Source organism: Tachyglossus aculeatus, chromosome 23 (genome assembly GCF_015852505.1).
Source record: "Tachyglossus aculeatus isolate mTacAcu1 chromosome 23, mTacAcu1.pri, whole genome shotgun sequence".
Lineage (NCBI taxonomy): Eukaryota > Metazoa > Chordata > Mammalia > Monotremata > Tachyglossidae > Tachyglossus > Tachyglossus aculeatus.
Genome location: NC_052088.1, coordinates 27,316,069 through 27,329,651, shown reverse-complemented (window position 1 = coordinate 27,329,651; position 13,583 = coordinate 27,316,069). Strand labels below are relative to the sequence as shown.

At 39.1% G+C, this 13,583-nt stretch overlaps 1 protein-coding gene across 5 annotated transcripts in view; it reads left to right on the top strand.

Annotated features, from left to right (window-relative positions):
• The window catches only part of MCTP1 (multiple C2 and transmembrane domain containing 1), a 369,964-nt gene that overhangs the window by 293,474 nt on the left and 62,907 nt on the right, over window positions 1-13,583 (top strand). For all 5 annotated transcript variants that reach the window (XM_038765896.1, XM_038765897.1, XM_038765898.1 and 2 more), the window contains one exon: window positions 10,919-10,972. In XM_038765896.1, the coding sequence (XP_038621824.1) occupies window positions 10,919-10,972 (54 nt within the window). The remainder of the gene's footprint in view (window positions 1-10,918; window positions 10,973-13,583) is intronic.

The following is a 13,583-nucleotide window of genomic DNA, read 5'->3' as shown; positions in this document are numbered from 1 at the left end:
CACGTCAGCACCCTAAAAACAGAAATACATCTTGCTTTCCAAGAGACTATAGGCTAAAGAGAAGTAGTTTGTTGAATCCACATGCCTTGACACTTTGAAATACAATTTTTTTTAATGGCATCTGTTATGCGCTTATTGTGTGTCAAGCACTGTTCTAAGCACCAGGGAGGTTACAAGGTGATCGGGTTGCCCCACGGGGGGCTCACAGTCTTCATCCCCATTTTACAGATGAGGGAACTGAGGCACAGAGAAGTTGTGACTTGCCCAAAGTCACACAGCTGGCAATTGGTGGGGTCGGGATTTGAACCCATGACCTCGGACTCCAAAGCCCATGCTCTTTCCACTGAGCCATGCTAATTCATGTATGCATCTTGCTACTTTTACTGGATGAATAATATCACCAATGCTGGACTTGAACACGAAGGTCAAGGATGTGTCCATCCTAGATAGTCCGATGACCTTCCTCTTAGAGTTTCTGTTAGAGCCACAGAGCTCTAAAAATTCCCAGTCCTGCTGTTGGTCCACACAGCTCTGTTTAAGTGCTCAATATGTTCTTTTGATTGCTTGCTCTAGGAATTAGGCTTGGTCTTGAGTCCTGTTGGTGCTGTGCAACCAGGGATAAATTTTTCTAGCCTAAGAACCATCTATACTATTCCATGAGATGGGCAGGTCCATTAGGAATCCTTAAAAATAGCTGTCTAACGTAGTCAGTGAGAACTACAGCAGCTCCCAAGGCAGCCACTGGCTGGATGATGATGCTATAGCTCAGCACCATCACTGTGCTGTGGTCACTTTGGCTGTCGATGGATCGAGCATGTAAAAAACATTTGCGAGCCCTTCCGTTCTGCACCTCAGCAGGCCCATCGCTAGCATAGACGAGGGAGGGCGAGCTGTGCTGTGCCGCCCAATATCACTAGAATCGATTCCTTCGTGCAGGTTCTGAGTCTTGAAGTCTCAGGATGAGGCTAATCCACTTTTGCCAATGGGAGGCTCCATCAAAACTCTCTTTTTGAAGATGAAATGATTGATAACGACAACTGTATTCTATATTTCGATCCTTCTTGACTTGGAAGTCTTACACAAATATTAGAAGTATAGTTCCTCTTTATTTTCTCAACAGTTTTACAACCTAGTCTTCACTTTGGACTCTCAGAGCAAGTAATCTAGAAGCAACAGTAATCCTCTAGACTGTAAGCTACTTGTGGCCAGGGATTGTATGTGCCAACTCTATTGGCTTGTACTCTCCCAAAGGCTTTGTACAGTGCTCCACACACAATGTGCTCAATAAATACCAGTGATTGCCTGTGGACTAGAAAATCCACTGAGAGCCATCATCATTGTATTTTCCAAAAGAGCAATGCTTATTCCCAATATCCTTATATATCTGGCATATGTAAAATGGAAAGGTAACTATATCACCATAGCAGACCATGGGACAGGGACTAATTTTAATAAATCAGAACGGAAACATGAAAATGTCAACTTAATCAAGCATTTAAATTTTATTAATCAGGCCTAATTTTTATGAGCACAAATAATCACTGAAGCTGGACAAATTTGTTCTAGATTGCATCAGAAACATAATTTTAATATTTAATGGACTGATGAATTTAAATGGAGAATTATCTTTATGAAACATGCTCTTCATAATTTGCCATTAAATGAGAAAGGGAAAAAAATCAACATAAATCTTATATAAAGGTTATTTAACTGAATGTTGGTACTATAAATATTCTAAATGCATTATGCACTAATTTAACAATTCCACAGTACACTACATAAAGAAGAATTAAGTCGGCTATTCTATCGTCCTTTCCTAGAAGAAAGAGCAGTGCAGTATATTAGAGGGGTGATCATGACATAACAATTAAGGATGTATCATCCGTAATTCATTGTAATCTTTTCGATCGTGTTTCATACTGTACAGCCACTACAGACCCTGACTTAGAGTAAAATGTAGCATTGAGGATCTCAGTCCAGTATGAGAGTTCCTGGAGTATTTTTTCTGTTTAAGAAAAATGTCCCTTTTCTTTGGAATTGGAGGTTGGGAAGCATAGACATTTTCTTCTTGCAAATATTTTAGCATTAAAAACTCATGCCCTTCAATGTCATTTTTTTCAAGATGCTCCATGCAAAAGAATACTTGATCTTTGTCAGAAATGCTTCTCGCTGCAAGTACGCACTCAAATTTTTTCCTCCCTCGGACAAATTTCTTAAGGATTTAAGGTCGTCTAGTAACTCAGGTGGCCATCAGATTAACCTACTGGCCTGCTGAGATACCAAATGGTAGCAGGAATAGGAACCTAAGACACGTTGTCGCTTGCTATAAAAAAAAACAACTTTTTGAAAAACTCAGAATATTCACAAAGGAACACATTGGAGTCTTCATGGGTATCGTATATATGTAACACACACACTGTAAATAGAGAGAAAATATGTGTCTTAGGCAAGTCATATACTTGTTTACTGTTTTGTTTGAGAAACTGAACAGTTTTGAAATGAATCATTTGTAAATGAATAGTCAGTGATTACTTTTAGTTTTCAAAAGTGGAAAGAAATGAGGGGGAATTTCTTTAGGCGAGAACAAGTATTATCCTTTGGTATCATTTGCCACAAATTTTTAAGACTAAAAGTGTTGGTTTTGCCTTTGACATTTTGGCTTTTCGTGATTTGTCACCTTTCTTTTATAGATTCAGTGCGTTGTTTTACTGGCAAAAAGTGTAATGATAAAAAAACGGTTTGTGACGAATGCCTTTTAATTTCATTTTGAAATTACGAGAAATGCCTAAGCTTTTTTTTTTGGTATTTATCCTGACTTTGGACTACTAACTTCTAGAAAACACTGCTATTTTTAAAATTACTAATAGTTAATAGTTGGCTTAACATGTAGAAGAAGGGTGACACGAAATGAAAAATGCCCTGAAAAGTCAAGGCTAAAATTTGCTGAAAGTTAAATATCCGGTAAGTATAATTTGAAGCCTTTAGATGGAGACAGAGTTCAGAAAACGTTTGCCTAGTCTATTCACGGGGCTTTGTGTCAGTGGAAAGGAGAGTGTTAGCACTGAAAACTAACTGAAAAAAATGTCATTTGAAATGCTTACTCATTACATAATTTGAATTATTGTCAAGCATTTCTTTGCAGCTGGGTTTTATCTACAAGTAAGGTTACATGTATTTTAATCTCCATAAGTTGCACATCCTCGTCCAATAAGCATATTTACTGTCTATATACCTTACAAAAAAGCAGATTTATCTTACAAATCAGAATTCTTTTGTTGTTGATTCAGAGAACAGGGCTGTATAGTCAGTGGCATCGCATCAAAAGGCACATTAAAGACACATTTCCTTTTAAGAATCAGACCAAATTACAACATGCACGCTTTCTAGAATGAGGCAAGGAAACGCATTGTGCAAGAAGAAATAATTGTATTTGAGCGTCTCTGTTAAAAAAAAAAATCAGGAAGTCTTTTAGGCATAAAGAACTAATGCTTTTCTTTTTAGACTCGTCTTTTGTAGTGCGATATATTCAGCCTTCCTGGCAAGCCTATCAGACTAATTATTATCCACATCTAGTGGCTCAGTTATCTTGACGACTACTGTAGCTGAAATACTCCAAGGTCAAATCTCGAATAATGTGAATCCAACTAAAGGCAACTGACTATGTTGGATGCATGAGATATACTCTAAGGGACTATACATTCCAGACCTGTTTATGAGTGTTATTTTCTTACAAATAGGGTATAAATTACATGTACAGTTTAATTGAACTATTCATTTTCCTGAAGTTCTTCCTCAGAAGTCCTGCGAGAGGCAGGTGCCCTGTTGTGAAAATGGCCACATAAACACAGTTATAACAGGCTTATTGACTCTGAAAGTCTTCAGTTCGACCTTGGGTACTTTCCAGTGACCTGAAATAGCAGAGCGGTTCATGCGTCTTCTCAATCCATACACATTCAATAATTTTATATTACATCTACACACAAGTGTAGTAAATCCATTGACACACAAACACATGTTGTGGTTAGTTTGTGTGAAGACAAAATCATCTAAACGAACTCCAGACCCAGCTGAAGAATACTGCTCACCCCAAATTCCTCCCTATCTCTAGGATGGAAATATTCATTAAGTTAGCAATATGTCCAATTATGAGCATCTGCATAAATTTGGACAGAATTAGAAAGGAAAAAAAAAATCTTTCTTTGAAACCAAGCTCTTTGATTTATTTTCTTTTAAACATCTCAGTTGTTAAACACATCTGGTGAACAGTGATTTTTTTTTTCCTTCAAATTATGCATTTCTTTACATTGGGTTAAGGTAAAGAAATTGAATCTGTGCAACTACTCAAAAATACGAGAGACTGTCCACTTCACAAAGATGCTCCAAGAGAATTAAAATAGCAAAAGAAAAAGATAATTTTCAGTGCTCTTGGTTTGCACTGTATTAATTATATTACCTGTATGTCCTAAGAATCCCAAAGTGGAATTAGCCAAGTAGCAATCTTGGTCCTTCATTCCCAAGCAATGCAAACTGAGTAGTGGAGACTTCCCCTAGCCAAAAAAATAAAAGTTTCAGAAGGATTTTTGCAAATCTTGTGAATGGATTATTGCTTATTTAGTCAAGTAGATCACCCTTTAATTATTGAGTTGGATTTTGAACCTGTTAACAGTTTTTCAGCATTTCAGTTTTCTTTAATTGACCTCTTCCTCTCCTTCTACAGCCTCCTCCCCCCACCACACACGCTTTCCCAGCAGCCTCATTTCTTCCTTCCCCTCTCACCTGCCTCTTTATCTCTTCCTAATGACATACTCATAAGTCTCCATTTGTGGGATTTTTACTCCATAGAACTATCACAACCTTGAATGATTAAGCTCTTTTCTAAATCTTTCCATTCAATTTATATTAAGTTCCCTTGCAAAATAACAAGCTATCGCATAAAACATGTCTACATTTAATTGGCCTAAACGTAGCTAAAAATGATCAATAAGGTTAGGTGCAGTTTAAAGTCACAGTTTTGGGTGGGTGGGGGGAATGTTATTAGGTGGGGGGAATGTTATTTATTGTAGCCTATCACATGTTGTCTTGTATCACAAACAAATATGTCCCAGAAGTGCTGAATTCAGGAGATACAGTGGTTTTCTTTTTTTAAAACTTTGTCTGCTTATTGTTTGTCCATAAAATAGCTGACATACCACATTTGAGGCTGTCTACGTTTGTTTTTTAAAATGTCATCTGTATTAGTATTAGATTCAAGGAATAGTACCAGAATCAGGTTCCTTCAAGACCTTCAACCAGTGTGTGGCATATAAGTCTGTGACAAGTGACATTACAGAAGGTCATGTCACTTTTAACTGCTTGCATTAGATCTTTCTGATTTCCCTGGTGCCCTTCCTTTGTTTGATTATTACTGCTTGATTTCAAGCAAGGCATTGGAAAGCATAATTTAGAGAGAGAATCGTAGAACTGATCTAATATCTTCCCCCCAAATTTATATGAAATAATGGCAGGATTTCAACTAATGCCCATGTCTTCTTCACTAATTTCATTGTTTCTCAAGTAATGTCATATTTCAGTTAGCTATTGCTGGCAAATGTTTATGTGACTGGATCTGACGTCTTCTTGTACACTCTATTGTGTATTGATTATTGCTAGCTTTTTTGAAAACAAGGAAGAATTGAAATTTGAAAGGGGAGACCCTTTTGAATTTTTTAGCTTATTGAAATTGAGTCTGCTTCTCCTAGTGTTCTGTATAAATTATCTGGAAAGGGTTGCGATTTTGTATACTCCACATATTATTATTCATTGGCATACCCAGTGCTTAGAACAATGCCCAGCGCTTAGAACAGTGCTGTGCACATAGTAAGCGCTTAACAAATGCCATCATTATTATACACAATATCTTCGTAAGTTCAACTTGGATCACAAATAAACTTCTGAACAACCTTGGGTGTACTAAGTCTTATCCACTGTCTCACTGAAGCGCTGGGGTTGATGGTGGTAACCTAACTCTGTTTCCTTAGGGGGTCTTTACTAACTTCCCTAGCTTTACACCCAACCCATAAACCCTTCAGTTTACAGGGAATCTTGAACCTCATATCCTGATGGCATAAGAAAAAATGAATACTCTGTCCAGAAATTGAAAAATGAATGTTGTGTTTAATTTTAAAATTCTAATTGGGGTATGGTTTTTTTCAAGTAATATTTAAGTGCTTACTATGTGCCGGGCACTGTACTAAGCACTGGGATAGATTTTTTTAAATAGCATTTATTAAGCACTTACTATGTGCAAAGCACTGTTCTAAGCGCTGGGGAGGTTACAAGGTGATCAGGCTGTCTCACGTGGGGCTCACAGTCTTAATCCCCATTTTACAGATGAGGGAACTGAGGCACAGAGCAGTTAAGTGACTTGCCCAAAGTCACACAGCTGACAATTGGCAGAGCTGGGATTCGAACCCATGACCTCTGACTCCAAAGCCCATGCTCTTTCCACTGAACCATGCTGCTTCTCTTAGATAGAAGATAATCAGGTTAGATACAGTCTCTGTCCCACATGGAGCTCACAGTCTTAATACCCATTATACAGATGAGGGAACTGAGGCACAGAGAAGTTAAGTGACTTGTCCAAAGTGACATGGCAGGCAAGAGACAGTAGGATTAGAACCCAGGTCCTCTGACTCGTAGGCGCATGCTCTTTCCTCTAGGCCACATTGCTTCTCTGGTTCCAGTTTAAATTTGATATGTTTAGTGTTAATAGAACTTGTGGTGACTCCCTTTTGACAATATCTGTACCTCAGTTTTGCCTGACATAGCACCACTGTCCTCAAGAAAGCTATCTAAAAAATGTTGTGTGGGAGGTCCCTGAGTCTTTTTATAGTATTTCCAGCAAGGTTCGCTATCTCTAGAAGGGATCCACATTTTTACAGGCTTATAACCTAGCAGGAGACACTCACACAAGATTAACACCCAGCATAAAGTCAGTCACCATCATTGATAGTATTTATTGCACACTTACTGTGTGCAAAGCACTGTATTAAGCACTTGGGAGAGTATAAATACAGCAGAGTTGGTAGACATGTTCCCTGCCCACAGTGAGCTCAGAATCTATAGGGGGAGGCCGAAATGAATACAAATAAATAATTTATAGATATGCAGATAAGTATTGTGGGTTGAATAAAGGGTATAATGATGATAATGATGGTATTTGTTAAGTGCTTACTATGTGCAAAGCACTGTTCTAAGTCCTGGGATTGATACAAAGGAATCAGGTTGTCCCATGTGGGGCTCACAGTCTTAATCCCCATTTTACAGATGAGGTAACTGAGGCACAGAGAAGTTAAGTGACTTACCCAAAGTCACAAGGATATGAATCCAAGTGTAAGGACAGAAACATTGCATAATCTTTCTCCACAAGGAATCAGTTGGCTACACGTGGAAATGCCCATTTTCAGCCTAACAGAAAAGCAAATTATCGTATTGGGTTGTTTTGGCTCCACATTTGTGGTTCAACTGTGCTTATCCAAGTACACATTTGGGTAATGTTTAGGCAGTTTGAGTTATGCAAATGAAAAATGCATTTCTGTGGGAGTTTGGGAGGGCAAGTCCTGTACAGAAGATCTTAGTTGATTTCCAAAAGTGGGTCCAAATGATGGCATGTTGTATTCATTTGGCACGTTGAAAATTAAACTGGTATTAGTCGAGATACCAAACTTTTAAAATAGGGAACTGGCCCACAGTCCATAATTTGAATATCCTAATCAGGATTTCTGTCCAACATTGTTTTGCTACACATTGTCAATTCTTCTGTATTTTGAAGGCACACATTCAATTACTGGATTGCATGAAACAACCCAGACAGCAATATAAAAGGTTTAGTTAGCCTTGGAAAGACATTTTGTGATCAAATTTGATTCCTAGATGATGGGCCCTTAGAGGGCTTCTAAAGTTTTATCTCTGTCACTGGGGCAAAATTACCCTTTACCAAGCCCCTTAAGAGGTTTATCTACTAACCAGCTATTGCCCAACTATTCTGCCTTTGAAATATTAAACTGATGTGGATATCAAAGTGGAAACCTTTCACTTAAGCGCCTGTCCTTTTGAAAAATGCAAGCCTTTAAAGGGTGTCACTGAACGTAAAATTGAACAAGATTTCAGACTTAATGTGTCTCCTTGTGGATACGGGGAGTGTGAATTCAGCTGGCCTCTGAAGGAAAGTGGCTCTTGTCCCCTCATTTGTGTGTGTGTGTGTGTGTGTGTATAAATGTCCGTCGGAACTGTGCATTGTAGAATGAAGATTCGAAATCTGGAGAAGCCTCTACTGACATCAGAATCTCTCAGTAGATCAATATGTTTGTGTTCCATAACTCATCTTCTGCTACTCTGTGTTTTTGACGATGAAATTACAGATCATTGTGCAAAGTGATCACAATGCTCTGCTTCTAGCAAAAAGCCCGAACAAAACTACCCAAACCATAGCTAAAAATTATCTGAGGCAACAGAACATAGTGCTGTCACCAAACCCAGATTCCTACAGCAAGGCACAGACAAAGTGAAAAAACAAATCAGGAAAATCAGCTTGGCTTTTGGGATACTGACAGAGTTTAATGACAGTGGGACATAAAGCTTCATTTCTAATTCAAGCCCACCAGGCTGGAGTAGTTTGAACCTTCCCTTGGCACTGAGACTTGGGCATATAGCTTCTTGAGCATCACCCAAAGACCCACAAATGACTGGAACCAAATTAACGAAAAGACATCCTAAAATATAGTGAGCTCACTATCACTGAGGCAATGCTTCTGGTAACTCGGTATCACAGGGCAGCACGTATGACAAGAACGAGTGTCGGATTCCCAACTGAAGGGGGCCGTATGTAAGCTGGGAAGGTAGAACAAATGTTCGAAAATCGTAGTCTTCAAAACTGTTTCAATGTGACCAGCGAGGGAATTGGTGGGAGACCACTGCAGGCAGACAGAATGGCTTAGAAGACCATGATCAGGAGCAGGGGTTGCCCCCCTTGAGAAACAGAAGGTCCAGTTTGAAAACAGCAGTGAATCGGTGGTCCAAAGGGAATGGGAAAATGAGGTCCGAAATGGCACAGAGACCTCATTCCGAGAAGTCGTCTTCAGCAGCTTTCCTTCCCTCCTCACCCTTTTCCCACCCCTTCGTGGTCTTTCACCACCTTCGCTGGCAGGCCAACCCTTCGCTCCTGATGTGGAGAGTTTCTGCTGCTGGCACTGAAGGGACTGTACTTCATGCTTGATCCTGTGAAGCTGACCCCATTTTGGTCATTCCAGAGGCAGAAGAGACTGTGACAGACTCTAGACTATGAGGTTGTGGGCAGGGAATGTGTTTGATGTTATATTGTGCTCTCCCAATTGCTTAGTACGGTGCTTTGCACACAGTAAGTGCTCAATAAATATGAATAATAATATTGAAGAACGGGACCAGCACTGGATCCCTGACTAAAGTGGGAAGGCAGCAGCAGGGGAGAGATGGGTCTGTGTGACCACTTCTTCCACTGTTTCTTCCTTCCTCCCCTGCACTCTCCCACCCACCTCATTTCTTCCCGCTCTCTACCACTGACACCGAATTTTTCATTTAGGGAAATTCTGATTTGGTGAACTGCAGTCACTCCCGTTAAAATATAGGTACTGATTATTAAATAATTAAAGTGAATTAAAAGAATTCAAATGAAGAGAAAATATACAATAAACATTTTACAAATGATAGCTTCTAGGAGTTGCTAAAATTCAAAAAGTTCATAATCGCATACTCTCCAATGATGTCTTTGACAAATAGGTGTGGTCAAAAAAAATCTATATAAGAAAGTTTGATAAAATCTACTTTTTGAGTACAGTGCCTAGTAATTTAGTGCTCTAGCGCACAGTAAGTGCTCAATAAATATGATTAAGAAACCCAAGAATTATGTATTTGGTATGCATATGCCCTTCTCAGTATAATATATAGTTCCGTCTAGTCTGTAAACTCCTTGTGGAAAAGGATTATGGCTACCTACTCTATTGTATTATATTCTCCCAAGTGCTTAGTGCAGTGCTCTGCATACAGTAAGTGCTCAGTGAATACCACTGACTTGAATGCCTATTTGGGTACTGAATACCTGTGTGGGTAGGGAAGCAGCGTGGTTCAGTGGAAAGAGCACGGGCTTGGGAGTCAGAGGACGTGGATTCTAATCCCGGCTCCACCATTTGTCTGCTTTGTGACCCTGGGCAAGTCACTTCACTTCTGTGGGCCTCAGTTACCTCATCTCTAAAACTGGGATTAAAAGTGTGAGCCCTATGAGGGACAACTTGATTACCCTGTATCTACCCCAGCACTTAGAACAGTGCTTGGCACATAGTAAGTGCTTAACAAATACCATAATTATCATTATTATTACAGAGTTGCATAGGAAAAAGCAGCATGAAGCAATACACTGGAAACACGACTGCAGAATGCGGCAATCCTTTATTGCTTTGTTAGTGTGTTCCACGGCTATGAACAACAAAGGACCATCATTCTGTCTGGACCTGTAGCTTTTGAGAAATCTTCTGTGGAAATAAGCAAATGAAGCCTTGAATCATTTCATTTTTCTTTCTTCCAGTGTGAAACTCATAGTATGCAATAGAACCGAAAAGAGTTCCATATTTGAAAGCATTCCATGATTTTGAAATACGCTTTGCATAGTTGACATACTTCTTTTAGAAAGAGCTCTAAATAGGCTAGATTTCTTCTCAGTGTTCTATTCCCTTGTGTAGCTCAATTAAAAGCTTTGATTTTGAAAATCTCAAGCTCTACGTAAAAATATTTTCCTTTTAGCGCATCTATTTTGAAAATGAATACTTTTCATCTCCAAAAGATTCACACTTGACAGAACAAAATCTCTGCTTTTAAAAATCATGACAACCACTTCTGCTTCTTTCTGCAGGTAGTGGAGGACATGTTAGAGGACGAGGAAGAAGAGGATGACAAAGATGACAAGGTAATTATCTTTCCCAGCCCTTAGGTACCTGGGGATGGGAGAATTTAGACATGACACTGTTTTTGCAGACAGTTAAAAAAGAAGTTGAGTGTTTTAGTCCAGAAAATTGGACAGAGCTGTTTATCATCCTAACAATGCCCCTGTACATTGCAGGAAAGGATAGAGGACTATAAATCCTTTTCCTTTTTGTCCAGAGCTGGGTCAAATATTTTTCTGCCAGGAACAAAAATAATTCAGCTTGTCTGGAACTTGATAGCTCTTGTGAAGATAACTGCCGTGACAACTGTTTTTGAAGGACGAAAATTTGTCCTGTCTTGAGTATTACAAATAGGATTGTACTCGTTGGGGAGGTGGGGGTGGATTGAGTGGAGAAATAGCAGCACCACATCTATCGAAGATGGGCCATTGCCATCCATAATTTTCAATGAATTAGTAGTAGGATGGCTCAAAAGAATGGCGCTCTGTGAGACATTTTAAATGATCGCAAGCCTGGCGGATGGCCACCTGATTTGGAGTTACCACTGCTGCTCCATTTGCCAGGGGGAGCGGAGCAATAGAGAGAAATCCGCTCTTGAGACTGCTCGGGTTCAGCGCTAAGGTTGCTGGTTGGGTTGACGATTGCCACCACAGTGAATAACAGCTAGTTTCTCCATCTCATCAAGCCAGGTGATGGAATGGCTCAGATTGGTTGTTCCCCAGGGAGAGGGGAAAAACCAGAGGGAGGAAATTAGAATGACCTTGTACCACTCCTGAAATAGTTGGTGTTGGGAGGAAGACTGGGGAGCAAAGCACAGCAAGACCTCTTGTCACTGTCTGGATAGTCCCAGAGCAAAAAACATGGATGTTCGGGAAGAGGCGGTGGAAAAAAAAATTACTGATTCTTTCAAGAATTGCTCTGCATATAAAACTGTAAGATGTGACCTTCACCAGTATTCTCCTGACTTCTGTTGTAGTAAAGCAGTGAAATTTTTGAGGAGAGGAGAAAAACAGTGTATCTTAATTTATGCCCTTGACCTTTGTTTCTAGTAGAGATGTACAGTTTTATACCAGTGTAAGATTTCATGGGCTGGCAGTAAGCATTAGAAATGTCAGAAAATTCACTGTGATTAGTTAATCCCCTGTATGATTATTTTTTTTCTCTGCTCCCCAACACCCAGAGCTTGGAAGAATGTGAAAAAACCACGTACGCACACAGAGTGGTTCTTCTATTCTCTTGCTTGTTAAACCGTTTTAAAAATGAGAGAGCTGTTCAGTGAAATCCTTCTGTACATCATTTAGTCATTAGTTACATCATTTCAGTATCATCAAACATTGAACTAACAAAGCCTCCTTTCTTCCAAACACATATGGGCTAGTTTTTAATGTTAAATAATACGAGCATGCACTTATGGCAATAAAAGATATGATTTATTGCTAAGGTCAGTAGTGTAGCTGTAGAGAGCTTGTATTTTAACTCAACATGCTAGCTCTGAATCATCATTTCTCTTCTGATAAACACTGAGCTGCCATCCGTTTATGGCCATTTTCCCCTGCTTGTTGCTGCGTTGTAACTAAAGCCCCTGTAAGAGCTTCATCCTAGCAGTGTGTATATTTTTGGAATTTTAATAACCATGGTTGCTTTGCAGAGTTCAGGTCTTTAATGCTTGGGCATGAAATCAGTTGATTCCTTGCTATCCTGTTTTTTTCTAGCTTGCTACATAAGCTATCACCTCAAAAAAAAAAACCAAAACAAAAAAAAATCTTATCAGCTCAACCAATGCCTGATGCCAAACAAAGCATGCTGTTAGAAAAATCACCAAGTCTCTGAAATCATACCAATTATAATCTAGTATTTACCTGTTTGAATAGAAACCCTAGTTCTAACACATTTTCCGGTATAGTTACAAAGTTGATTGAAAAGGAGTGCTGGAATTACTCTGTGAATTTTTTTTCTATATTCTTTACAGAAAGTTCTTGAGCAATGTGTTTTCCGTATAAAAGGAATGAGGCTTGATTTCTCTCCCCCCGCCCCCAGTCCCTTTATTTCAGTAATCTACAAGGGAATTGGGAGAAAGGGGAAGAAAATAGAGCTCATATAATTCAAATCTGGCATAAAACACTGCATCTTGAACAAGAAAAAAATGACAAACATAATCTTTAACAATAGACTTAGAAGTGCTTAACAAGGGAAGAGACTGGACTTCGTAAAATGGGGAGTTTCTCCCTGTAAAAAATAGCAGATGAACAGGATTTCTCGAGTTTCCGTTTCTCAGCTTCCTCTTCAAGGCCATACAGGGCAAAATGCTGTGAGTTTTGGATATCAGGGTATCTGAGAGAAGAGCAATTTCCGACTTTTCAAAATTCATTGGTTCCTCAATTTAAAGTTTGCATGTAAAGTCATGCGTAATGGAATCTGGTGAGAAAACAAATATGTCTTGGGCCGTGCCAGCAGGTACTGACCCCCAATTCTCATTACTTCTCTGTTTTCTCATATGGAATAATAGTAAGGTCAGGTCAGTGGGTCCTCTTATGGGATAAAAGGAAAAAGATTAATAAATGTGCCAAAGCCTCACTTTAATTGAACCTGAAGCATATGTTGCAAGTATGTAAAATATGTCCCAGATGTTTAACC